The 26,902-nt window shown below is 44.0% G+C and overlaps 1 protein-coding gene across 6 annotated transcripts in view; it reads left to right on the top strand.

Moving 5' to 3' along the window:
- Positions 1-26,902, top strand: part of vps13b (vacuolar protein sorting 13 homolog B) — an 806,769-nt gene that overhangs the window by 700,879 nt on the left and 78,988 nt on the right. For 5 of the 6 annotated variants that reach the window (XM_033019455.1, XM_033019454.1, XM_033019453.1 and 2 more), the window contains exons 39-43: positions 5,263-5,447; positions 10,819-11,015; positions 14,328-14,509; positions 15,915-16,264; positions 19,705-19,866. In XM_033019455.1, the coding sequence (XP_032875346.1) occupies positions 5,263-5,447; positions 10,819-11,015; positions 14,328-14,509; positions 15,915-16,264; positions 19,705-19,866 (1,076 nt within the window). The remainder of the gene's footprint in view (positions 1-5,262; positions 5,448-10,818; positions 11,016-14,327; positions 14,510-15,914; positions 16,265-19,704; positions 19,867-26,902) is intronic. The other variant, XM_033019456.1, reaches the window with a different exon arrangement.

Raw genomic sequence — 26,902 nt, 5'->3', positions numbered from 1 at the left:
AAAAAAAAACGATCGTCAGGGTTACAACAAAAACCTGTGACTTACAGGCCAGATGGTGGGTAGGAAAAGAGGAGGACATCCAGAAGTCAGTCAGGAATGACACCGTGCATGATTTCTTTGTCAGACCATATGTATCCCAAGCGATGAAAGACTCACCCAGCTGAGAGTGGGTGGCTCCCTTCTTGCTTGCACTAGATAGCTCAGGCTTTTATTTTGCACTAATGTTGTTTTTAATTCATTGAAATATTTGTATTTATTTTGTTATCTTTGAGTACCGTGTTTACTGCTGTTACTGCTACTACTGTGTCTACTACTTTTATGCTGCTACAAGTAAGATGATGATGATTCTTTATTGTCACATGTGCCTACGTACCAAGGTACAGTGGAACTCGTTTGTTTTGCAAACCAGTAAAATCATACTATAGATAAGCACAATCAGAGTGGCACGGTGGTGCAACGGTAGAGATGCTGCCTTACAGTGGCAGAGATTTGGGTTTGATCCTGACTATGGGCACTGTCTGTACGGAGTTTGTACGTTCTCCCTGCGACTGCGTGGGGTTTCTCCGAATGCACTGGTTTCCTCCCACACTCCAAAGGTGCGCATGTTTGTAGGTTAATTGGTTTCGGTAAAGATTGTTTCTAGTATGTAGAGTAGTGCTAGTGTCTGGGGTGAACGCTGGTCAGCACGGACTTGGTGGGCCGAAGGGCCTGTTTCCACGCTGTATCTCTAAACTAAAAACAAAACAATCATAGATAAGTACAAAAGTGCAATGATTGTCGTGTACTAGTCGACTTCAGGTTCCGTTTTCGGTACAAATGACAATGAAATGGTCTTGACCCTTGACTCGACTCTTGGGAGCCAAGAACAGAAGAGAACTTATCAAGAGCAGAAAGTCAATGAGCACCCACTGAAACAAAAGGTTGATATTTTATGCTCACCTCAGCTTAGCTGAATTTAAATTTCCCCAATGTCATGAATTTGAGTCAATGTCACAGATAAAGAACAGGAAATTCTAGGGGTACTCACTAGGTCAGACAGTGTTTATGGAGAGAGAAATTGTAATTAACCCCGCACATTGACCTTCATCAGTTAGAGTATTGAGTACAGAAGTTGGGAGGTCATGTTGCACTTATGCCACATTTAGTATTGTGTTCAGTTTTGGTCATCAAGTTATAGGAAAGATGTTGTCAAGCTCAGAGAAGATTTACCAGGATGTTGCCAGGACTCGAGGGATTGAGTAATAGGGAGTGGTTGAGCAGGCTCGAGCTTTATTCCTTGGAGAGCAGGAGGATGAGGAGTTATCCTTTCGAGGTGTACAAAATCATGATTGGAATAGCTTGGGTAAACAATTGCAACCTTTAAGTAACATCGAGACAGGTACATGCATAGGATAGGTTTAGAGGGATATGGGCCAAAAGCAGGCAGGTGAGACTAGTGTAAATGGGCAGTGGTCGGCATGGGAAAGTTGGGCCGAAGGGCCTGTTTCCATGCTGTATAACTCTATGACTGTGACCCTCTACAGAATTGGAAAATTCAATGACCAAAGTACTGGATATGTGAGAAAGTGAGTGTGTTTTAAGTTGTGGAGAGGATAATGATAGGTTGGAGAAATGAAGATTGTCCAAGTAACATGATTGCTTTTGGTCATCATGCTTGGATGTTCAATAGATAAAATCTTTAATGTTGTTGAAAAGGGAATAATTGGAATGTGGTACTCTTTATCTTGCCCTAGTTCTGACACATAAGCAAATATTTTGTTAATGCATCTTCTCTTTGAACCCTGTTACCCCTAAAGTTGTTTCAGCTGTTCATTTTGTTAACCAGTTTTCAGTAAGCCATCATATCTTTAAACCTATATATCACAGAGTGATTTATATGGATCAGTCTCGAAATCCCTGACCAAAAGAACATGACAAAGTATACATCATGCGTGATTTAAAACACTAAATTTGGCAAAGAATAACGTTAAAGAGGACTGTTTAAAATCAAATTGAAAGTAAACAGACAGTTAATTGTGATAGGGGTGGCAAACTCCATTGGCTCAAGAATGAACTGTTATAGACTTAATTATTTGGAAGTTTATTGAAGCCAAGTATCAACTTTGTGCTATGGCAAGAACCCATTGCTGGGATGTGAAGATTATTTCAAAATTTGCCTCAACTCATTGTCCACGACAGCACAGGATATCTTGATGGACTAGAAGACAAATCTTCACAACAGCCGCCTTTAGAATGAAGCTGATTAAATGTTCCCAGCATCAGCTTTCTGGGAATCTCATCCCGTAACTCAGACATTGTGGCCAAACAAAGACACCAACTTCCTCAAAAGACTAAGGATATTCGACATGTCTTAGATACACAAGGAACCGCAGATGTTTTAACCTTAAGCAAAATACAAAGCACTGGAAGAACTCAAGGGGGTCAGGCAACATCTGTGCAGAAAATGGACGGGCAAAGTTTCAGGTCTGGACTTTTCTATAGACTGAGCAATCTGAAGAAGTGTCTTGACCTGAAACATCGCCTGTTCATTTTCTCCACAGATTTTGCCAGGCTCACTGAGTTCCTCCAGTACTTTGTGTTTTTCTCCAATGATTCTTTCCAATTTCGACAGATGCATCATGGAAAGCATCTGACCGGGATGCATGACAAATTGTGTAGGAAGGAAGTGCAGATACTGGCTTATACCGAAAATACTGGTGTAAATCAATGGGTCAGGCAGCATCTCTGGAGACATTCTCCAGACATGCTGCCTCACCCACTGAGTTACTCCAGCACTTTGTGTCCGCATCACAAATTGGTTTGGCAGAGGCGCTGGCCAAGATCACAAGATATTGCAGAGAGTTGTGGATGCCTAGTCCATTGCAGAAGGTAGCCTTCCAAATATCAACTCCTTTTCCACTTTGTGCTACCTCAGGAGAGCAGACAACATAACCAAGGACCACATATACCCTGGTCATTCCCACTTCTCCCCTCTCCTGTCTGGCAGAAGATACAAACGTTTGAAAGCTCGTACCATCAGAATGAGGAACAGCTTCTTCCCCTTTGTTATCAGCCTGCAGCCCTTGTCAACCTTATTTTTCTAGGGCCAGGGTACATTGGCCAACCTCCAATTACTAAGGGCTGAGACCCCTACCTGCTTGGAAAAGAAATCCATAATTCACAGCATGTAATATGCCCCAATATACACAGCCCCAAGAAAAGTGAGGTGACATGTCTTAATAACTGGTTATCATGCATATCAACTGCCTTAGTAAGAACCTGGATGAATTATAATTCATCTACGGACGCAAAAGACCAATAGGGAATGCAATCTCACTGGCTCTCCACTCTGCACTGGACCACTTGTACAAAAAGCACATACATCAGGCTATTGTTCATGACTACAGCTTGACGTTCAACTCCATTATCCCTTTCAAACTTATCATCAAATCAGAGAATTGGATCTCTGCTTATCCATATGGAATTCAATCCTTGACTTCTTCATCGGCAGACCACAATCAGTACAAATTGGCAACAACACCTCTTCCTCGATAACCACCCACACAGGAACACCTCAAGGCTGTGCACTAAGTTTCCTGCTCTACTCTATACCCATGATTTTGTAGCCAGACAAAGCTCCAATGTCATTTTTAAATCTGCCAATGATCCCACTATTGTTGGATAAGTGACAATGGGCACAGGGAAGAGGTTGAAAATTTGATTGAATGGTGCCAGAACAACAATCTTGCTCTCAATGTCAGCAAAACCAAGGAGCTTACTTTAGTTTAGAGATACAGCATGGAAACAGCCCCCTCGACCCACCGTATTTCAACAAGTAGAGTTTCTCTGATCCACTTTGCATATCTGCAACCCTCAAGTATCCTGTGGACATTTATTTATTGGAATGAGTGCCAATAAGCAGAGGCCCTGCCTGCTTATTAAAAATAACAGCACAATTTAGAAGAAATATCCTTGGTGCCAAACTAATGCCCTTCAATCAATATGTTATATAGATTACTGGCAGTTATCACATTGTTGGTCATGAGAACTTACTGTGCACAAATTGGCTGCCATAACAGTGAATACACATAGTCAGAGAGTCATACAGCATGGAAACAGGCCCTTCAGCCCAACTCATGAATGATAACCACGATGCTCCATCTAAGGTGGTTCCATTTGCCCGTGTTTGGCCTATATCCCTCTGAACCATTATTTTCCATGTTCCAAGTGTCTTTTAAATGCTGTTATAGTATCTGCCTCAACTATCTCCTCTGATATATCATTCCATATACCCACCACCCTTTGAATGAAGGAGTATTAACTGGTTATATTAGGATATTCTGACATTGTGAAAGGTGGTGTACAGTTACAACTTTGTATCTGTCTTTGTGGTTGAGGAGAGCAATTGACCCATCAGGTCTATGCATGTTCTCAGAATAATTCTATTTCTCCTATTCATTCAAACATTTCCACACGACCTATTCTCTCACATTTACTTATTACCACCACTACCCTTATTACCCTTCACATCAATACTCCCACCAATCATTTCCACTGGGAGTTATTTGCAATCACCAATTAACCCAAGGGGAAAGTTTTTCACACAGAGGGTGGGGTATATATGGAACCAACTGCCTAGAGAAGTGATAGAGGCAAGAACAAGTATGACAAATAAGATACTTAGACAAGGTGGCGCAGTAGCACAGCAGTAGCGTTGTTGCCTTACAATGCCATAGACCCGGGTTTGATCCTGACACCAGAGTTTGTATGTTCTCCCTGTGACCGTGTGGGTTATCTCCGGGTAATAATAATAATAATGGATGGGATTTATATAGCGCCTTTTTATATAGCGCCTTTCTAGAATACTCAAGGGTACTCCGGTTTCCTCCCACATTTCAAAGACATCCATGTTTGTAGATTAATTGGCTGCTGTAAATTGTAAATTGTCCCTAGTTTGTGTGGGATAGTGCAAGAATACGGGGTGGTCGCTGGTCGGCACGGACACCGTGGGCCGAAGGGCCTATTTCCACGTTGTATCTCTAAAGTTTAAAGTAAAGTCCAAAGTTCCTTATGTCTCTGCTGTAACACTATTCTGCTCTCTGTTTAATCTCTCTATTGTACTACCTGATGTTCTCATGTATGGTATGATTTGCTTGGATAGTAGGCAAAACGTTGCTCACTGTAACTTAGTACACGTGACAACGATAAACCAATACAAATAGCTTGTGATAAGGATTTTCTTGAGACTCTTAAGATATCTATGTCACAATTCTCTATTTATAGATGCACAAAAGCTGCCAAATGTTTTTGAAGTGGTGTTTTACAATGAGACTGATGAGCATCCAGGGATGATGATGTGGCGATATGCCGAACCTCGTGCCCTGACGCTTGTTAGAATCAACCCAGTGCCTTTCAACACCACTGAAGATCCGGACATCAGCACTGCCGATCTTGGAGATGTCCTTCAGGTCTGTAGGGTGTTTATTAATTCACTCCTGTTCATAATGGACAACTTAGTTCCTTTTGCAGATTGTGTTTACCAAATCTTTAATGACTTCGGCATGTGGACTTTACAAAGCGTTTTTTCCAAGTGTCAGAAGAAGGGTCTCGACCCGAAACGTCACCTATTCCTTTTCTCAAGAGATGCTGCCTGACCGGCTGAGTAAATCCAGCGTTTTGCCTCCGTCTTCAGTTTAAATCAGCATCTGCAGTTCCTCCCCACACATTTACCAAACGTTACCAAATCCAATATTGCAACGGGAAAAATTAAATTTACAATTTTGCTCCGAGTCCATTTGTTTGCTTGACATTTGCACCTTAAATATCTGTGTATCATTTGATTTATTTTGTATTTTCCTTCGGGTAAAAAGATAAATGCAAGGATTTAGTTTAGAGGTTGTGCTAATCAGACCCATAGAGAGGCTAGCTTTTTTTTTTACTGGGGATAATGGAACAACGCCTAGTACGGGGTTCCTGCAAAACCCAATACTCTATATTTTTTTCCGCATTTCCTCAGAAATTTAGTGCAAATTTCCCAGGGCTCTAAAATTACCATTTCCCAATACCAAAGGGAAAATAAATGTTAAATTCACTGCAGTGTTTATACATGCCATGCTTTCCGGACGGGAAGGCAATTTTGATGCAGTGCAGTATTCTACAATACTTGAGGGGCAGCACAGGTGGAAAAAGCCGCAGCTGTATCTTCTTTACAAAATCTAATGCTGCAACTTTGGACAAGTTTTTATTTCCTGTGGAGCACTTTTCCGTTGTTTCCCAAGAGTGGATTACATTTAATTTTTTGAAATCCTTTCCCGCACCTTGGCCATGTGGCTTCTCATGGTTTCTGAACATATTTTCTGGCTGCGGGGGAGGGGAATGAATTGGTACTTGCATCCAGTAAAATAATTCAATCGGTCTTTTGCACAATGGTGGTGAGGAGCCTTTGGAGCATTTGAAAACCTTGGTGAACTGTTCTTGTGGATGAAGTCATTTTTGCTTCTGAATGTGACCTCCACATCAGTGACATCAGGGGGTAAGAGTTAAAAGGAAACAGAAAGTTTAGCAGAACTTGTTTGGGGAAAACAGGCCGATTTGGATGACTCTTTCAAATAATTGGCAGAGGCATGGTGGACCGAATGACCTCTTAGCCTGCACAGTGATTCTGTGCAGATGTCTCCCATTCCTTTCCTTGACACAAAGTTACGTATCTTGCTTCTGACTTTTAGATTTCTGCCTAGCTCCAGAAGAACTTAAGGTGGAGGTGGATGGATTTCTGAAAGATTGGTGGATTGAGGCTGGAGGGAATTGAGGACAATGGGAAACTGGTACAGAAGAAGAATTAAAATCAGCCATGATCATTTTGAAAGAAGGGGCAGGCTTCTGGGTTCAGGTGGGCTAATCCTGATCCTATTATTTGAGCAGTCCTGCTAGATAATGACATAAAACATAGAACAGTACAGCAGAGGAACAGGCCCTTCGGCCCACATTGTCTGTGCCAAGCTAATGTTAAGACCAACTCTCATCTGCCTGCACATAATCCATATCCCTCCATTCCCTATCCAAAAGCCTCTTAAACGTCAATATTGTATCTGCTTCCACCACCACCACTGTGGAAGCATTTTCCAGGTGTCTCCACTCCCTGTGTAAAAAAACTTGCTCCACACATCTCCTTTAAACATTGCCCCCATTACTTTAAAGCCATGTCCTCTAGTACGGGATATTTGAAATTTAGATCCAGAGTAAAAAGGCTCTGACTGTCCAGCCTATGCCTCTCATAAATGTATATAATTTAGCTTACCCCGCAACCTCCAGCAATCCAGAGAAAAGAATCCAAGTTTGTCGAACCTCTCCCTGTAGCTGATACCCCCTAATCTATGAATCATTCTGTAAACCTGCTCTGAACCCTCTCCAAAGCCTCCACATCCTTTCTATAATGTGGCATTAGAAAGTACGACATGAGAAACCATGATGAATTGCGGTAAACTAGAGGCTAAAGAAACCTAAGGCAGCACCTAATATTCGAACCACCAGATGAAAGGAAGGTGGTAACATTATGTTGTAGCTATGAAGTAAGGATGTTGCATACAATGAGACGTCTCCCTGGTTTCGCATGGGTTTCCTCCCACAATCCAAAGATTGTGTTTGTGGTTTAGTTGGTGCTCTGTACATTGCTCCTAGTGTGTAGGAAGTGGATGAGAAAATGGGATAACGTGGAACTTGTGTGAAGGGGTGAACAGCTTGAAATCAATGGGCCTTGATTCCATGCTGTATCCTTCAATCTATCCATTGGTGGCGGCACGGTGGCGTAGCGGTAGAGTGCCAGAGACCTTGGTTCGATCCTGTCTATGGGGGCTTGTCTGTATGAGTTTGTACATTCTCCCCGTGACCTACATGGGTTTTCTCCAAGAGCTTTGGTTTCCTCCCACACTCCAAAGACGTAAAGATTTGTAGGTTAATTGGTTTGGTTTAAATGTGAAATTGTCCCTAGTGTGTGTAGGATAGTGTTAATGTGCGGGGATCATTGGTTGGTGTGGACTCGGTGGGCCAAAGAGCCTGTTTCTGTGCTGTATCTCTAAAATAAATTAATTAGGTCGATGAATCCTTACAGTTACGCCATCGGCCTTAATTAGGACACTGAATTAATGAGAAAGTAGTGTAACAAAGAATTATTGTGAAAGGGTGATTGATAGCCGATGTGGACGTAGTGAGTCAAAGGACCTGTTTCCATGCTGTTCATAAATTATAGGAACACAATTAGGTCATTCGGCCCATCAAGTCTACTCCGCCATTCAATCATGGCTGATCTAACTTTCCTTATCAACCCCATTCTCCTGCCTTTTCCTGACACTCATACTAATCAAGAATCTATCAATATCCGCACTAAAAATATCCATTGACATGGCCTCCACAGCCTTCTGTGGCAATTAATTCCACATTTCTAAACTAAATTAAACACACTGTTAAAGTGATGAAGGGACACCACGGAGAAATGCAATGTTTTTGAGGCAAATTAGATAAAACTTTAAAATGTAACGTCTTGAGGAGGGAGGAAGGGAACAGAGGAGAGAATGGAAGGATAATTCTTTTACCTTGGTCTGAGGATCGGCAGAATCTTTCAATGTATTGCTGCTCCGGCACAGTTAAATAATTCAAGGACTTCACGTGATCATTATGAAATGAACCATAAGATATTCCGACACATAAATTGAAAGAGATATTTTTAAGATGTACTTAAGATGTACCTTCAAGGACAATGGGCAAAGAGATTCACTGGAGATTCATGTTTGTGGAAATGGTAAAAAATTGGTTGCTGTTGGAATAATTGCCTGGTGTATGTTCGCAAGATCATCAGTGGTATGCAATGGCAGGCTAGCTGTATAACAAATGGGTTGCCTAATAGGTGTGTGGACTCGATGGGCTAAAGGGCCTGTTTCCACACCGTATCTCTAAACAAAACTAAACACACCATTGAGAACTGTCTACCAGCAGATTTTTCTCTAAGTCTAAAATGTCCAGAGCAAGTGTGAGGTGTTGCACTTGGGGAGGTCAAATGTAAGGGGAAAATATTCATTTAATGTACAAAATACAGAATTAAGGCTGCACAATTGCGCAGCGGTAGAGTTGCTGCCTTACAGCAAAGACCCAGCTTTGATCCTGAGTATGGGTCCTGTTCCTGAAACTGCATGGGTTTTCTCAGGGTGCCTCGGTTTCCTCTCACACGTAAAAGTCATACGTTTATAGGATAATTGGCCTCAGTAAAATAAAGTAAAACTGTCCCTATTGTGTAGGATAGTGCTAGCATACAGGGTGATCGCAGGTCGGCACTGACTCAGTGTGCCAAAGGTCTTGTTTCTGCCCTGGATCTCTAAAATCTATTCTAATGGCATGAGCATTGATGTAGAAACATAGAAAATAGGTGGACGAGTAGACCATTCAGCACTTAGAGCAAGTACCGCCATTCAATATTATCATGGTTGATCATCCAAAATCAGTACTCAGTCTGCCTTTTCCCCATATCCCTTGATTCCCTTAGCTGTAAGAGCTAAATTTAACTCTCTTGAACACATCCAGCGAATTGGCCTCCACTGTCTTCTGTGGCAGAGAATTTCACAGGCTCACAACTCTTTGGGTGAAAATGTTTTTCCTCATCTCATTCCTAAATGGCCTACCCAATGGCCTTCTTAAACTGTGACCCCTGGTTCTGGACTCCCCCAATATCGGGAACATTTTTTCTGCATCTAACCTGTCCAATCCTCTAAGAATTTTATTTGTTTCTATAAGATTCCTTCTCATCCTTCTAAATTCCAGTGAATACAAGCCCAATCGACCGATTCTTTCATCATAAATCAGTTCTGCCATCCTGGAAATTAACCTGGTGAACCTACACTGCACTCCCCCAATAGCAATAATGTCCTTCCTCAAATTAGGAGACCAAAATTGCACACAAAACTCAAGGTGTGGTCTCACCAGGGCCCTGTACAACTGCAGTAGGACCTCCTTGCTTCTAAACTCAAATACTCTTGCAAAGAAGGCCAACATGCTCTGTACAGACAGCACCTGTAGTCAGGATTGAACCCAGATCTCCGGTGCCATAAGGCAGCAACTCTACCGCTACGCCACTATGCCGGACCGATGTATGGAAGAATTTGTGTAAAGCCAGTTTTATGTAATCCAGATCAATTGGCTTTCTTCACTTCTTAGAGATGTTACATTTAGTTCCCTTGTCTAAATCGTTAATATATATTGTAAACAACTGGGCTACCAGCACTGAGCCTTGCAGCACCCCACTAGTCACAGAGGGATTTAGGGTCCAAGTCCATAACTCCCTGAAAGTGGCAACACAAGTGGTAAAGTAGGCATATGGTATGCTTGCTTTCATAGGTCAAGGCAATGCTTATCAGACTCAGGAAGTCATCATGTGTCATATTTGGAATATTGTGTGCAGTTCTGGTCACCCCATTGCAGGCAGATGTGTTGGATATGGAAAGGGCGCAGAGGAGATTTACCAGAATGATGCCTGGATTAGGGGACATTAGCTACAGGGAGAGACCGTGACTCTGGGAGGCTAAAGATACACTTGACCTAGAATAACAAAAAGCCGGAAAGGCTAAATTGTCTAAATTGTTATTTTTTTCAGTATATGTAGATGTGATGGGTGGAATGCTCTCCTTCTGGGCTGTACATTTCTGAAAATGTTGGACTTCAATTATCCTATATGGTTTAACTGCATAAACATCTCTAGGAGCCCATGTCTGCTCAAATGGAAAGAATGAACAGCATTTTAGTGATTGACCTTATAATGATAATTTCATACTTATTATTTGTATTTATTCCTAACAGGTACCATGTAGCCTGGAGTATTGGGACGAACTTCAACAAGTATTTGTGGATTATCGCCAATTTAGTTTGTCTGAAAGTAAAGCATGTGAACTACAACTACCGAACATCACCTTGGCTAATGATCAAAAGGAGCTTGTAGCTTCTGACCTGTGGAGAATTGTTCTTAATAGTAATCAAGAAGCGACTGAAGAGCAGAGGTGAGACTAAAATCTATTGTGTTTCCATTTGAAGTGGGCACTGGTTGGATGCCCGGAGATTCAACTGAATAACAAATAGTATGATTTCAAAAGATTCATAATTGATATGGAATAGTCCGCTTTGTAACTCTCTATAAAACCTCCCTCTTGGGCTTTGCGCCTACTTTTTGGGGGAGAAAAAATAAACCTAAACCAAAACTAAAGCTTGTTGGCACAGTGGTGCAGCGATAGAGCTGCTGCCTTATAGTGCCAGAGTTTAGTTTAGAGATACAGCATGGTAATATGCCCTTCGGCCCATCGAGTCTGCACCGACCAGCGATCCCTGCACACTAACATTATCCTACACACACTGGAGCCAATTTACAATTTTACCAAGGCAATTAACCTACAAACCTGTATGTATTTAGAGTGTGGGAGGAATCCAGAGCAGCTGGAGAAAACTCACACAGTCACTGGGAGAACGTACAGACAGCACCCGTAGTCAGGATAGAATTCAGGTCACTGGCTGTCAGGCAGCAATTCTACCACTGCACCACCATGCTGCCAGAGACCCGGGTTAGATCCTGACCACGGGTCCTGGTAGTGTGGGACATCAGGATTACCTTCTGCCCGACAGTAGCAGTGAGAAGAGAGCATGGATCGGACGGTGGGGATCCTAGGGAAAACTTGCACAGGTCACAGGAAAATGTACAAACTCCATGCAGACAGCACCCGTAGGCAGGATCGACCGAAGGTCTGTGGCACTGTAAGGCAGCAGCTCCACCGCTGTGCCACCATGCCACACTTCTGAAAGTAGATGGATGATTTACATGTTAATAACAGTGAATTCCGTTAAATTTGCTATATTTTGATGTGAAAACCTGACCCACTGAATAACGTTTGGAGTGACACTGAATGCATTTCTGCTTCATGAAGTAACAGGTACATTGCAGAATTTTAAAAAAACCATATCTGTTTCAAATTAAGGAAGATGACTTGGCAAAGCCATGTCCTATTTAAGAGATCAGGAATGCAAAAGTATGTAGTGACTTGGGTGTATTAAATTTCTCTTTATGTTCGGATGTTGCTAAGTAGCCCTTCCTTGGATTACTGATAAAATGGAAACATTTTACCAGCTGTCTGCGGCAAGCAAGGCTTCAGTGGAAGCATCTGCAATTTTTATGTTCAGTGGAGGGAATTATCTCTTTGGCATAGTTAGCTTAATTGAGCTACCAGTTCATTCTTGCCCTTAATTTTATGCCATTTTGAATAACTTCCCTCAAGAAATTGAAGCTGGTATCTATTTAGTTTAGTTTAGAGATTGAGCAGGAAATCAGGCTCTATGGCTCACCGAGTCCGCGCCGACCAGCAATCAACCGTTCGCACCATAGAACACAGACTGTACAGCACAGGAACAGATTATTTGCCCCACACATTTGTGTCAAACATGATGCCATATTAGACACAAAATGCTGGAGTAACTCAACAGGTCAGGCAGCAGCTCTGGAGAAAATGGATAGATTACGTTTCGGGCCGGGACCTTTGTTCAGACGGATTGTGGGGGAGGTGGGGGAAGTGGAAGCAAGAAAAGATGCAGATTACTCCAGCATTTTGTGTCTATCTTTGGTATAAACTAGCATCTGCAGTTCCTTTTTATTACATGATGCCAAATTAAACTGATCTCATCTGCCTGTACATGATCTATATCCCTGTATTCCCTGCACTTCCATGTGCCTATCCAAAAGCCTCTTCAGTGCCACCTTTGTATCTGCCTCCACCACAACATTGCCTATGCATTCCAGGCCCCTAACACTCTCCGTGTAAAAGAACATGCCCTGCACATCTCCATTAAACTTTCCTCCTTTCACCTTATATTCTTATTACATCCACCGTACACACTCGGGGCAACTTACAGATTAACCAGAAACCTACTTGTCTTTGGGATGTGGGAGAAAACCAGAGCACCTGGAGGAAACCCACATGGTCACAGGGTGAACATACAAACTCCACACAGACAGCACCCGATGTCAGTATCGAACCCGGGTCATACGATTATAAGTGATAGGGGCAGAATTAGGCCATTTGGCCCATCGAGTCTCCACTGCCATTTAATCATTGCTGATCTATCTTTTCCTCCTAGCCCCATTCTCCCCATAACCTCTGACATCCATACTAATTAAAGGTATTTGATTAGTATCTGACGCTGTGAGGCAGCAGCTCGACCAGCTGCGCCACTTTGTCAGAACCTCAAGCCTGGTTTATGGTCCAACATGTCTTAACTTTGGTTGGTGAAGCAATAGTTTAGTTTATTGTCACATGTACCGAGGTACAGTGAAAAGATTTGGTTGCAACCAGTCAGCGGAAAGACTATACATGATAATAGTTGAGCCATCCACAGTGTACAGATATGTGATAAAGGGAATAATGTTTAGTACAAAATAAAATCCAGTAAAATCCGATTAAAGATAATTTGAGGGTCTCCAACAATGAGGTAGATAGTAGCTCAGGACTGATCTCTAATTGTTGATAGAATGGTTTAGTTGATGATAACAGCTGGGAAGAACCTGTCCCTGAACCTGGATAAATGTGTTTTCAAAGAGGGAGTGTCCAGGGTGAGATAGTCCTTGATTATACTGGTTGCCGAGGCAGAGTGAAGTGTAAGTTAGGTCAATGGAATGGAAGGGAAGGTAGACAAAAATGCTGGAGAAACTCAGCGGGTGAGGCAACATCTATGGAGCAAAGGAAAAGGCGATGTTTCGGGTCGAGACCGGAGGTTGGTTTACCTGTTGGTCTGGGCAGCATCCACAATTCTCTGCAATTTCATGTGGTCTTGGATGGAGCTGTTCTCAAACTCTTCTGTGATGTATCCCAATAAAATTGTGGCATGGTGGTGCAGTGGTAGAGTTGCTGCTTCACGGCACCAGAGACCGGGTTTGATCCTGACTATGGGTGCTGTCTTTGTGGAGTTTGTACGTTCTCCCCTTGACCTGAACGGGTTTTCTCCGGGTGCTTCGGTTTCCTCCCAAATTGTAAATAGTTCCTAATGTGCAGGATAGTGTTAGTGTGCGGGGATTGCTGGTCAGCGCGGGCTCGGAGGGCTGAAGGGCCTGTTTCCACACTGAATCTCTAAACTGAACTAAACTAAAATGCTTTCTACGCTGTATCTATTGAAATTGGTGAGAGTTGTTCGGGACATTCCAGACTTCCTAAGTTTTCTGTGAAAGTAGAGACATATCTTTAATAAAACAGGAATTCTTTGATTTTTTAAAACTTCTAACTTTGGTTTTATGCCAGCAGATTGATCAGATTATTTTTGTCATGTGCTCTTATCAGCAGCGATGGCGAGTCAGGATCCCAGAGTCTCTGTGACCAACTTGTGTCTCCAATGGCCTTGGCAGCCTGCACCAGGGTGGATTCGTGCTTTGCCCCCTGGTTTGTTTCTTCCCTTGGTGTTTCATTACAGCTTGTTCAAATCGAACTTCACCTCTGCCATCATTTGGATCAACTGGGTACAGGTACGTCACCACATTTGTGTCTTTAGCCAGGCCATTCTCAGTTTTAATTAAAGATAGACACAAAATGAAGTAACTCTCAGTAAGCAATTCACCTCTCATGTCGTTAACTTCTATGAGCCTTGTGAGATTCTATTAATGCACAAAAATGAATTGCTTTCTTTTGATCTTGAAGCAGTAACCAAATGTAATCTTTAAAAATATATGCGGGGAAATAGACGTCGCTGTGAATGCCTGCAGTTATCATCCATCAGTAATTGATTCCTTAGCAAAGATAGACGCAAAGTGCTGTAGTAACTCAGCGGGTCAGGCAGCATCTCTGGAGAAAAAGGATGGGTGACTTTTCTGGTCGAGATCCTTCTTCAGACTGAAAGTTAACATTGGCCATAGTGTGGAATTTCAGAGAGCAGTTAAAAGTCAGCCACTTTGATGTGGGTATGTGGCACATAGGTAGACCATGTAAGATTTGTAACACAAAGTGCTTGATTAACTCAGCGGGTCAGGCATCGTCTCTGGAGGACATTTTGGGATGGTAATCTTCCTCAGATTGGGTCCCACCCCGAGATGTCACCTATCCAAGTCATCCAGAGATGCTGCCTGAAGGGGCTGTCCCACTGCGGCGACCTAATTTGCGAGTTTAGAAGAGTTTAGGAGAGTTTGAAAAAATGTCATGTTGAAGACCTCCTTCGATCTCCTTCGACTATGTTGAAGATTAGCTTCGACTAGCTTTGACTAGCTTCGGGAAAATTGGACACTGAATAGTGGAGAGTGAAGACAATCTCCTTCGACCTCCATTCGACCTCCCTTCGACTATGTTGAAGACTATCTACGACTACCTTCGACTACCCTCGATTACCTACGACTAACATGCCGACCTACTATGACCTACTTCGACTAAACCTACGAGTAAAAAAAGTATAGATTTTTTCCATGGCGACCTTTTTTTACTCGCGGGCATTTTTCAATACTCGAGACCTAGCTGAGGTCTCGAGTACACGGGGACTACACTCGAGCATGAAGGAGAGTTACAAAGACCTCCTAGGACCTCGTGTCGACCATGCTGCGGGTATGAGTCGAGGGCAAACTCGACAGAACTCGCGGATTAGGTCGCTGCAGTGGGACAGCCCCTTGACCCGCTGAGTTACACCAACACTTTGTTTTCTTTTTGGTGAACCAGCATCTGCAGTTCCTTATGTCAGCAGTAAGATAGTGGATCTCTTTACCTGAATGTAAATCATAAAGCTGTGAAACATTATTATTCTATTCATATTGTACCTATTAAGATCAAGGATGATGGGATTTGTTGGTCGGTGTGGGCATGTTGGCCTGTTTTCCACGCATTATAACTGTATATCTCTATGCTTCTATAACATAGGTAATTACTTGAAATATTTATTTCATACCACAGCTCAAGCCAGTTGTCTCCAGGCATTCACCCCCGATGGAAAGCTGCCTTCTGAGCAAGAATACATGGTCATTTCTCTGAAGAGCCCAAACGTCTACTTGCGCCAGTGGTCTGACGGACCCGTTTGCCAAGAGCTCCAGTTCTCCACCATCGCTGAGTGCAGTGTGCTGGAGTACCGCAACCTCACCATGCTCAGCATTTTAAAGCCTTTGATTCTCCACGGACAAGTGGCCATCAGCAACAGCTCTGCGGAACAACTGATAGACGGAAATGTGTTTGTTGATCCCATATTCATCAACGTGGGCCAGCACGTGATTCATTCCCTGGACACGGCTATCCGTGCGTGGAAGCAGGTACCTTAGAACGAGTGAAACTGTAACTGTGGCAACGCATCAGTTTTATTGATTAAAGTCATGGAGTCATGCAGCACAAATGTATACTTGGCGCCCTGCCCACAAAGTACGCTCCGACCAGCGATCACCGCATGCTAACACAACCCTACACACACTAGGGGCGATTTACAATTTATCTAAAGCCAATTAGCCTACAAACCTGTCCGTCTTTGGAGTGTGGGAGGAAACCAGAAATCCCAAAGAAAACCCATGCAGGTCACGGGGAGAACGTATAAACTCCGTGCAGACAGCACCAACAGTCAGGATCGAACCTGGGTCTTTGGCACTGTAAGGCAGCAAGTCTACTAATGTGCCGCTCAAGAAATTTGTCTGCACACAATGGCAGTCGTGGGATTGGAGCCCGCAGTGACTGGAGCCTTAGCTCGGCCACACCACCATGTTTCTCCATTACCTAGTCATGACCATGTTTGCCGTTGGTTGATGTGCGTGCCAACTCTCACATCTTCATTACAACAGTAGCTGCCTTTGAAAAGTAATGACATAGCTATAAAGTACTTTATGACTTCCTGTGATCAGGAAAGAGGCTTCTTAACTGGCTGTTACCTTGGAAAATTTAGTATAATGTTGCTTGTTTAGTTTAGAGATACAGCGCAGGAACAGGCCCTTCGGCCCACCAAATCCGTGCCGATCAGCGATCCCCACACATTAATATTGTCCTACACACACGAGGGACAATTTACACATGCACCAAGCCAATTAACTTTCATACCTATGCGTCTTTGGAGTGTGGGAGAAAACCGAAGATCTCGGAGAAAACCCACACGGTCACGAGGAGAACGTACAAACTCCGCACAGACAGCACCTGTAGTCGGGATATATACCTGGGTCTCTGCCGCTGTAAGGCAGCAACTGTGCCACCATGCTGTCCGTTGTTCTGACATGTTGCAGAAATGTCCCACTCTTTGGTATCTAAGACAGACATCAGAGTAATAAATTAATACCCATATCAATTATATAAGCACAAGTACTATAATTGTGTTACCCTAGATTAGGTCTGAAAAATCACCCTGACACTGTCTACAGACTGATGTGGATTATTGGTCGATAGACACAAAAAGCTGGAGTAACTCAGCGGGTAAGGCAGCATGTCTGGAGAAAAGGAATATGTGATGTTTCCGTCAAAACCTTTCTTCAGACTGATTGTCAGGGGGTGGGAAAAGAGAGATATGAAAAGGTACAAAGAACAAATGAATGTAAGGAATGCAAAAGGGCAAATCAAAGCCAGCAACGATGATTAAGGAAAGATGGAGCCCACAATGGTCCACAAAGTGATAACGGATGATACAAACAGTGAAACTCAGCAGGACAACAGTGAAATTAGCACGACGACCAGGGTGGGGGAGGGACAGAGAGAGAGGGAATGCAAGGGTTACTTAAAGTTAGAGAAATTAATAATGGTTGTAAGCTGCCCAAGCAAAATATTGTTGGCAGCTTTTATACAATGGGGTAGTCGAGGGCCTCTCGTGGTGACTGTATCTTTGACTCCATGCTAAGTTCTTTCCCTTTTGTTTTCAAATTATGCTATTTTTCTCTCTTGAGAACAGAGAGCAGCTGGCTAACCTTGGCCGGCGAAAGCACAAGGCCATGCTCCTGTGAGTCTGGTGCAACTGGATCAAGTTATTCTTGTCGGCTGTGCAGTTTTCCCATGTGTCGTAGGTAGAGTTGAATATTCAGCAGCCAGGAACTGAATTGCAGATCCATGTCCTGTAACACAAAGTTTTATTTAATCCTGAAGGGCGGCAGGGCGGCGCAGCGATAGAGTTGGTGCCAGAGACCCGGGTTCGATCCTGACCACGGGGGTTGTCTAAATGGAGTTTGTGCGTTCTCCCTGTGACCGTGTGGTTTTCTCCAAGATCTCCGGTTTGTAAATTGTCCCAAATGTGTAGGATGGTGCTGGTGTACAGGGTGATCACTGGTTGGCGCAGACTCAGTGGACCAAAGGGCCTGTTTCCACGCTGTACTAAACTAAACTAAACTAAACAACTCCTGCGCAGTTCTATGGTAGCTTTTCTGCCTCAGTCACACAAACATCTATTAAACATGCTTGCCATTATGTTTTTCTGACGTTTTCTTCCCGAGATTGCAAGAAATTGCAGAGAATTGTGGACGCAGCCCAGACCATCACACAAACCAACCTCCCTTCCATTGACTCCATTTACACTTCACACTGCCTCTCTGTTCTCCCCTCTCCCATCAGACAAGAGGTACAGAAGTGTGAAGACACACACCTCCAGATTCAGGAACAATTTCTTCCCAGCAGTTATCAGGCAACTGAACCAGCCTATTGACAACTAGAGAGTGTCCATGAGCTACTATCAACCTCATTGGAGACCCTCGGACACTCTTCTATCAGATTTTACTGGACTTTATCTTGCAATAAACGTTATTCCCTTTATCCTATATCTGTACACTGTGGATGTCTCAATTGTAATCATATATAGTTTTTCCATTGACTGGTTAGCATGCAATAAAAACTTTTCACTGTAATAATAATAATAATGGATGGGATTTATATAGCGCCTTTCTAATACTCAAGGCGCTTTACATCGCATTATTCATTCACTCCTCAGTCACACTCGGTGGTGGTAAGCTACTTCTGTAGCCACAGCTGCCCTGGGGCAGACTGACGGAAGCGTGGCTGCCAATCTGCGCCTACGGCCCCTCCGACCACCACCAATCATTCACACACATTCACACACAGGCAAAGGTGGGTGAAGGGTCTTGCCCAAGGACACAACGACAGTATGCACTCCAAGCGGGATTCGAACCGGCTACCTTCCGGTTGCCAGCCGAACACTTAGCCCATTGTGCCATCTGTTGTCTGTACCTTGGTAAAAATGCCAATCTTGCAGCTTAAAGGCAGAATGCAGAAAAGCTACTTGGGACCGTTAAAGTTGTTTCCAACTAAACGAACAAACATAACTTTTTCGTTATTTTTTTCCACCATGCTTGTTTAATGCTTTCAATGTTTCTCACTCCACAAAGGTGATACTTGAATTAATTTGATGATTTATTTGGTCAAACTGAATGCACAAACATTATAGTTCACCAGTTTTCAGAGTGTTCAGCTGCGATGCTGCGATCATGTTTCGGAGTCATACAAAGTTAAGCATCGAAGCCATTGCCAACTGTCGGGTCTAAGTCAGTGTATATATGAGACTCTCAATCTCCAGAAGGATCTTTTACTCTTTTTTTTAAACAACTGTTTTGTTAAGCACTACGGAGGATTTGCAATACTGGTGTTGACAGTAACCAGCTTTTGTCAGTCATCTGAAATATTAATCGGAGTAGTCACATCCTTTGGCTTTCGAGCTGCGGTATTTACCACTTCGGCGAGTGGCTGCTATTTATCTAATGCGCACTGATGCTTTCTGTTCCAGAACCAATATCCAGAATCAGAGGAGTTGGTCTTCAGCCACTTTGTGATATGTAACGACACCCAGGAGACACTGCGGTTTGGCCAGGTGGATACGGATGAAAACGTTCTATTGTCTAGCCAGCACAGTCATCAGTACAGTTGGCGCTCCCACAAGTCCCACCAGGTATTGCTAAACCTTGATTCCTGAATTAGTATTTGGCAGCTCTTTCTGGGAAATAAACAGCAGGTGCCTTCAAAGAACGATTAATTATAGCCGCAAGTTTAAAGCATGCCGTTGATTTGCAGAATGTCACTGATGTGCCAGTGCAGTTGTCACCATTTAGGGTGGTGGCGCGGCGGTGGAGTTGCTGCCTTACAGCGCCAGGGACCCGGGTTCAACCGGGTTCAACCTGATTGGATTCTCTCCGGGATCTCTGGTTTTCTCCCACACTCCAAAGACGTACAGGTTTGTACGTTAATTGGCACAGTGAAATTGTAAATTCTCTCTAATGTGTGTAGGATAGTGTTAGTGAGTGGGAATCGCTGGTCGGCACGGACTCGGTGGGCTGAAGGGCCTGTTTCCATGCTGTATCACCAAACAAAACTGAACTAAAGTTCATTTACGGAGTGACAATAACAAAGGATTGCTTATCCTAAATGTTCCTAACGTGAAGCTATGGAAACAACTTTAACGGCCACAAGTAGCTTTTCTGCATTCTGCCTTTAAGCTGCAAGATTGGCATTTTCCCCCTGGCTACTGTATAACACTAATGAGCATTCTCGCCTCCTTTCTCCCTATAGAACCTGTCATAATTGTTGAAAGGAAATTGCGAGAGGAAACATTATATTTCTCATAACACAGTTATGTAAGGTTAAGAGAATGTTGGCAAGCATGAGGCACTGATGTGTAACTTGGTTCACAAAACCATTTGTAATTCATTTCAGTTTTAAGCAGTCTCTCTGTGACAGTGGTGTTAAGGTGGAGTGCGCTCACATGGGTCTTTATTAAGGCCGATGGCGTAACTGTAAGGATTTTATCAACCTTGGTTCTGATTGATTGATTGAAAGATGCAGCATGGAGACGCGGCCCACCGAGTCTACGCTGACCATCGATCACCCGTTCATGCTAGTTCCACTTTATCCCACTTTCTCATCCACTCCTTACCCACTATGGGAAATCTACGGAGTGTGTAGAGAGTAGTTCAGAAAGTGGGATAACATGGAACCTTTGTGAATGGGTGATCAATGGTTCATGTGGACTCAGTGGGTCAAAGAACCGCATGGGCAAATAAATGGGTGACACAGTGGCGTAGCGATAGAGTTGATGCCTTACAACACACACAATCTTGTTGATAAGATTTTAGAGTCCATTATAGAGGATGGGGTTACGTAGTACTTAGAAGCACACGATAAAATAGGCGAAAGTCAGCATGGGTTTGTGAAGGGGAGGTCTTGCTTGACAAATTTACTGTAATTCTTTGAAGAATAAATAGCAGGACAGACAAAGGAGAATCATTAGATGTTTTTTACTTAGATTTTCAGAAAGCATTTGATGAGGTATCACACGTTAGGCTGCTTAGAAAGATGAGAGCCTATGGTATCAAAAGGCAGATATTAGCATGGATAGCAGGTTGGCTGGATGGCAGAAGACAAAGAGTGGCAAAGACGGTGCTGGGACTCTACATCGTATATTAATGATTTGGACGAGGGGATTGAAGGTCTTGTGGCAAAGTTTGCGGATGATACGAAAATAGGTGGAGGGACAGGTAGTGTAGAGCAAGCAGGACTGCAGAAGGACGGACAGGTTGGGAGAGTGGGCAGAGAAGTGACAGATGGAATATAATGTAGCAAAGTGTGGAGTCATGCATTTTCTAAATGGTGTGAGAATCCAGAAATCGGAGGTGCAAAGGGACTTGAGAGTTCAGGATTCCCAAGTTCCCAAAAAGTTAATCTCAAAGTCGAATCGGTAATATAGAAAGCAAACTCAATGTTAGCATTTATTTCAAGAGGGCTTGTATACAAAAACAGGATGGAATGTTGAGGCTCTATAAGGCGCCGGTAAGGCCGCATTTGGAATATTGTAAGCAATTTTGGGCACCATATCTGAGGAAGGATGCGCTGGAGTTTAAAAGAATGAGGGGGGACCTCATTGAAACATTCAGAATAGTGAAAGGCTTGGATAGAGTGGATGTGGAGAGGATGTTTTCACTAGTGGGAGAGTCTTGGACTATACAATACAATACAATTCAATTTATTGTCATTTGGACCCCTTGAGGTCCAAACGAAATGCCGTTTCTGCAGCCATACATTACAAACAAATAGACCCAAGACACAACATAATTTACATAAACATCCATCACATTGCTGTGATGGAAGGCCAAAAAAACTTATCTCTCCACTGCACTCCCCCCCCCCCCCGATGTCAGAGTCAAAGTCAAAGCCCCCGGCGGGCGATGGCGAATTGTCCCGTGGCCATTAAAGCCACGCCGGGTGATGCAAGGTCGCACACCGGGTCTTGGTGTTAGAGCCCCCGGCGCGCGCTCGCAGTCCCGCGACCATTCCAAGCCGCGCGGGGCAATGGTGTAAGGCCCCGCTTCAGGAGCTCTTCAACCCCGCAACTCGGGCGGGAGAAGTCGCCGTTGCGGGAGCCCGGAAAAGCGGTCTCCCTCCAGGGACCCGCAGGCTCCCGGTGTCACTGTCCGCCAAACCCGCAGTTGCAGCCACCGAATCTCCGGGGGTCGGGCCGCAGCAGCGTCAACCACAGCTCCACCCGCTCTGGACTCGGCCAGCTCCGCGACGGTGAGGTGAGTAGTCGGCACCACAGCCCCCGGTCTTCCTGTTGGAGGCCGCTCCTCGTTGCAGCCCCAACGACAACGGAGACCCGACAAAGAAAAGGTCGGGTCTCCCGTGCAGGGAGAGATTTAAAAGTTACCCCCTCCCCCCCCACACCCCCCCCACCCCCCCCCACACACATACCCCAACAAAAAATAACAAAAACTACATAAAAACATAGACATAAAATAATAAAAACGCAGACGGACTGCAGAGGCCGCTGCTGACGAGAGTCGCGCCGCCTACCGGACCATGAATATGGTCCGGTAGGCGGGTCATAACCTCTGAATTAAAGCACTTTCTTTTAGGAAGGAGATGAGGAGACATTTATTTAGTCAGGGGGTGGTGAATCTGTGGAATTCTTTGTAACAAAAGGCTGGAGGCCAAGTCAGTGGATATTTTTAAGGCAGAGATAGATAGATTCTTGATTAGTACAGGTGTCAGAGATTATGGGGATAAGGCAAGAGAATGGGGTTAGGAGGGAGAGATAGATCAGCCATGAATGAATGGCGGAGGAGACTTGATGGGCCGAATGGCCTAATTCTACTCCTATTCGTTATAACCTTAAGAGCTATGACCCGGCTTCGATCCTGACTATGGGTGCTGTCTGTACGGAGTTTGTACGTTCTTCCCCGTGATCTGCGTGTGTTTTCTCCGGGTGCTCCAGATTCCTCCAGATTCCTCCCTCACTCCAAAGACGTGCAGGTTTGTCGGTTACTTGGTTGGGAAAATTGTAAATTGTCCCTAGTTTATGTAAGATAGTGTTAGTAAGCGGGAATCGCTGGTCGGCACGGACTCGGTGGGCCGAAGGGCGTTTCCGTACTTTATCTCTAAACGAAACTAAAGTAAACTAGAAGGGTTTTGGCCCGAAACGTTGCCTATTTCCTTCGCTCCATAGATGCTGCTGCACCCGCTGAGTTTCTCCAGCATTTTTGTGTATCTTTAAAGTAAACTAAACCCATTTCCGTGCCATATCTCTATCCACTTGATCTGACCCAATATCTGAGGTGTTGGATAATTGAAATGAAATAGAGAGAAAAAAAACTGGGAGCACTCAGTAGGTCAGGCAACATCTGTGGTGGGAAAAATTGAATTATGTTTGAGGTCAAAGACTTTCAATAAAACTAGAATATGTTGGAGATGAAACAGTTTCTGGGCAAGTGCAAAGGCAGAGAAAGCTGTACGGGCTGAGCAGAGAGAAAAACAATAGGGAATATCTGTTATTCTGGAAAATCAAAGGCAGCAGTAATAGGACATGGAAATAAATTAAAATGACAACAGCAGAATCATTTATTATCGACAGTCTGAAGTTACGGACTTGTGTTGGGTTTGGAAGATTACAAAATGTCTGGCAAAAAGATGATGTGCTGTTCCTCCAGCTTCTTCATTAGAACAATATGGAAGGCATGGACTTTGTGCCTTCCCCCACAGTGGGAATCACTGTGGGGGGATGTTTTTATGTTTTGGTGTTGAATTTCTTCATGAATACTGTGTTGTATTTTTATTAGTGTGCTGCAAGGACATCAGAATTTCCCCTGAATAAGGGGATTAATAAAGTCTATCAATCAATCAATGGCACGGTGGCGCAGTGGTAGAGTTGCTGCCCACTGTGCCAGGGAAACGGGTTTGATCCTGACTACAGGTGCTGTCTGTACATTCTCCCCGTGACCTGTGTGAGTTTGCTCCAGGTGCTCCAGTTTCCTCCCACACTCCAAAGACTTACAGGTTTGTAGGCTAATTAGCTTGAGATAATAATTGTAAAGTGTCCCTGGTGTGTGTAGGATAATGTTAGTGTGTGGGGATCGCTGGTTGGTGCGGACTCGGTGGACCGAAGCACCTGTTTCCGCACTCTATCTCTAAACTAAACTAAACCAAGACTTTGGAGGATGAGGGGAGACTTGATAGAAGCATATACAATTATGAGGCATAGATAGGGTAGACAGTCAGAACCTTTCTCCTGGGGTGTAAATTCCTGGGTCCAACACTAGAGGGCAGAGCTATAAAATGAAAGGGGGAATGTTTAATGGAGATGTGCGGGGCAAGTTTTTACAAAGAGAGAGGAAGGGACCTAGAATCTTTGATCTCAGGATTGCTTCCAGTACCTCGTGCTAGTGAAGGTAGTGAAGAACAGGAAGATAGGGGAAATTAATGTTTGGCTGAGGAGTTGGTGCAGGGGACAGGGATTTAGATTTCTGGATCATTGGGATCTCTTCTGGGGCAGGGGTGACCAATACAGAAGGGACGGGCTGCACCTTAACTGGAGGGGGACCAACATCCTGGCGGCCAGCTTTGCTAATGATACACGGGAAAGTTTAAAGTAGATTGGTGGGGGGGTGGGATCTCGAACAGGACAGAGGCACGTGTGTACCTAAAAGTTGGTATGGAGGGTGGTGAGGGAAAAGGGTAGTGGACATAATAGGCAGGTGAATGGTGGAGAGCGAGGAAGGAGGGTTGGTTTAAACTGCACGTATTTTAATGCAAGGGGTCTGACAGGCAAGGCAGATGAGCTGAGGACATGGACAGGTACGAGCAACTGGGATGTTGTAGCCATGACTGAAACCTGGTTAAGGGAGGGGCAGGACTGGCAGCTCAATGTTCTGGGGTACAGGAGCTTCAGGAGAGACAGGGGTGAGGGAAAAATAGGAGTGTGGGGGGGGTGGGGGGGTGCATTGTTGGTTAAGGAGGATGTCACGTCAGTGGTCAGTGGTCAGAGGTGACATTACGGACAGTTCGTCTAGTGAGGCTATATGGGTGGAGCTGAGGAACAAGAAAGGGATGATCACCTTTTTGGAGGTGTACTACAGACCCCTGAATTGTCAACGGGAATTAGAAGAACAAATATGCCAGGAGATTGCAGACAGCTGCAGGTCAAATAAGGTTGTTGTAGTAGGGGTTTTTAACTTTCCTAATATAGACTGGGAAAATCATAGTGTGAAGGGTTTAAATGGGGTGCAATTCCACAAAAGTGCTCAGGAGAGTTTTCTGAAGCAGTATGTAGAGGCCCTCACATGTTAATGATGTTTGTGGTGGAGCCTTTTGGGACCAGTGACCACAGTTCGATTAGTTTAAGATAGTTATAGATAAGGACGGAGAGGGTCCACATGTCAAAATGCTCTACTGGGATAAGGCCAACTGAGGGTATGATCGAAGATCTTGCTCAAGCTGACTGGAGGTTATTTGTAGGGAAAGGAAAATCGGCCAAGTGGGATGTTTTTAAAAGTATGCTGACAAAAGCTCAGGATAAGTACGTCTACGTTAGAGTGAAGGGCAAAGCAGGCAAACGTAAGGATTCTTGGCTGACGAGGGAAATTGAGACATTGGTCAAAAACAAGAAGGATGCATGGGACAGGTATAGGCAGCTGTGATCAAGTGCATCCCTGGAGGAGTTTCGAGATCTGAGGAGTAAACTGAAAAAGGAGATCGGAAGGGCAATAAGGGGCCAGAAGATAGCGCTGGCGGGTAGCATTAAGGACAATCCCAAAAGATTTTATAAATAAGGGGGAAAAGGGTAACTAGGGAGAGAGTGGGATCTCTCAGGAAGCAAAGCGGTTACCTATGTGTGGAGCCACAAGAGATGTGCAAGGTCTTCAATGAATATTTCCCTTCTGTATTTATCGAGGAGAAAGACAGTAGGATGGAGGAACATGGGGCAGTCAATGGAAGTGTCATGAAAGCAGTCAGTGTTACCGTCGAAGATGTACTGAAGGTACTAACGTGTATGAAGGTGGACAAATCTCCAGGGCCTAATCAGATATATCCGAGGACATTGCAGGAAACTAGAGAGGAAATTGTGGGAAACCTGGTTGAAATTTACGAGTCGTCCTTAAATACAGGAGAGGTGCCGGAAGACTAGAGGTTGGCAATTGTTGTGCCATTTTTCAAGCAGGGCTGCAGGGAAAATGCTGAGAACTATAAGCCGGTGAGCTTAACATCTACAGTTGGAAAGTTACTAGAGAGTATTCTGAGGGATAGGTTATACAGGCATTTGCTGATTAGGGATAGTCAGCATGGTTTTGTAGGGGGGAGGTCGAGTCTCACAAATCTGATTGAATTTTTTGAAGGTCGATGAGGGCAGAGCTGTAGATGTTGTGTACATGGATTTCAGTAAGGCATTTGACAAGGTTCCGCATGGTAGGCAGCTCTGGAAGGTTAGATCGCATGGGATCCAAAGAGAGATAGTTGAATGGATAGCAAACTGGCTCCATGGAAGGAAACAGAGGGTGATGGTGGAAGGTTGCTTCTCGGACTAGAGCCCTGTGTCTAGTGGTGTGCCTCAGGGTTCGTTGCTGGGCCCGTTAATGTTTGTCATCTACATCAATGATTTGGTTGAGAACATACAGAGCAAGATTAGCAAGTTTGCTGATGATACAAATGTGAGTGGTTTTGCA

The sequence above is a fragment of the Amblyraja radiata genome, chromosome 4 (assembly GCF_010909765.2).
Source record: "Amblyraja radiata isolate CabotCenter1 chromosome 4, sAmbRad1.1.pri, whole genome shotgun sequence".
NCBI classification, from domain to species: domain Eukaryota; kingdom Metazoa; phylum Chordata; class Chondrichthyes; order Rajiformes; family Rajidae; genus Amblyraja; species Amblyraja radiata.
Note: the sequence above shows the minus strand (reverse complement) of the source record. Positions and strands in the feature narration are given on the sequence as shown.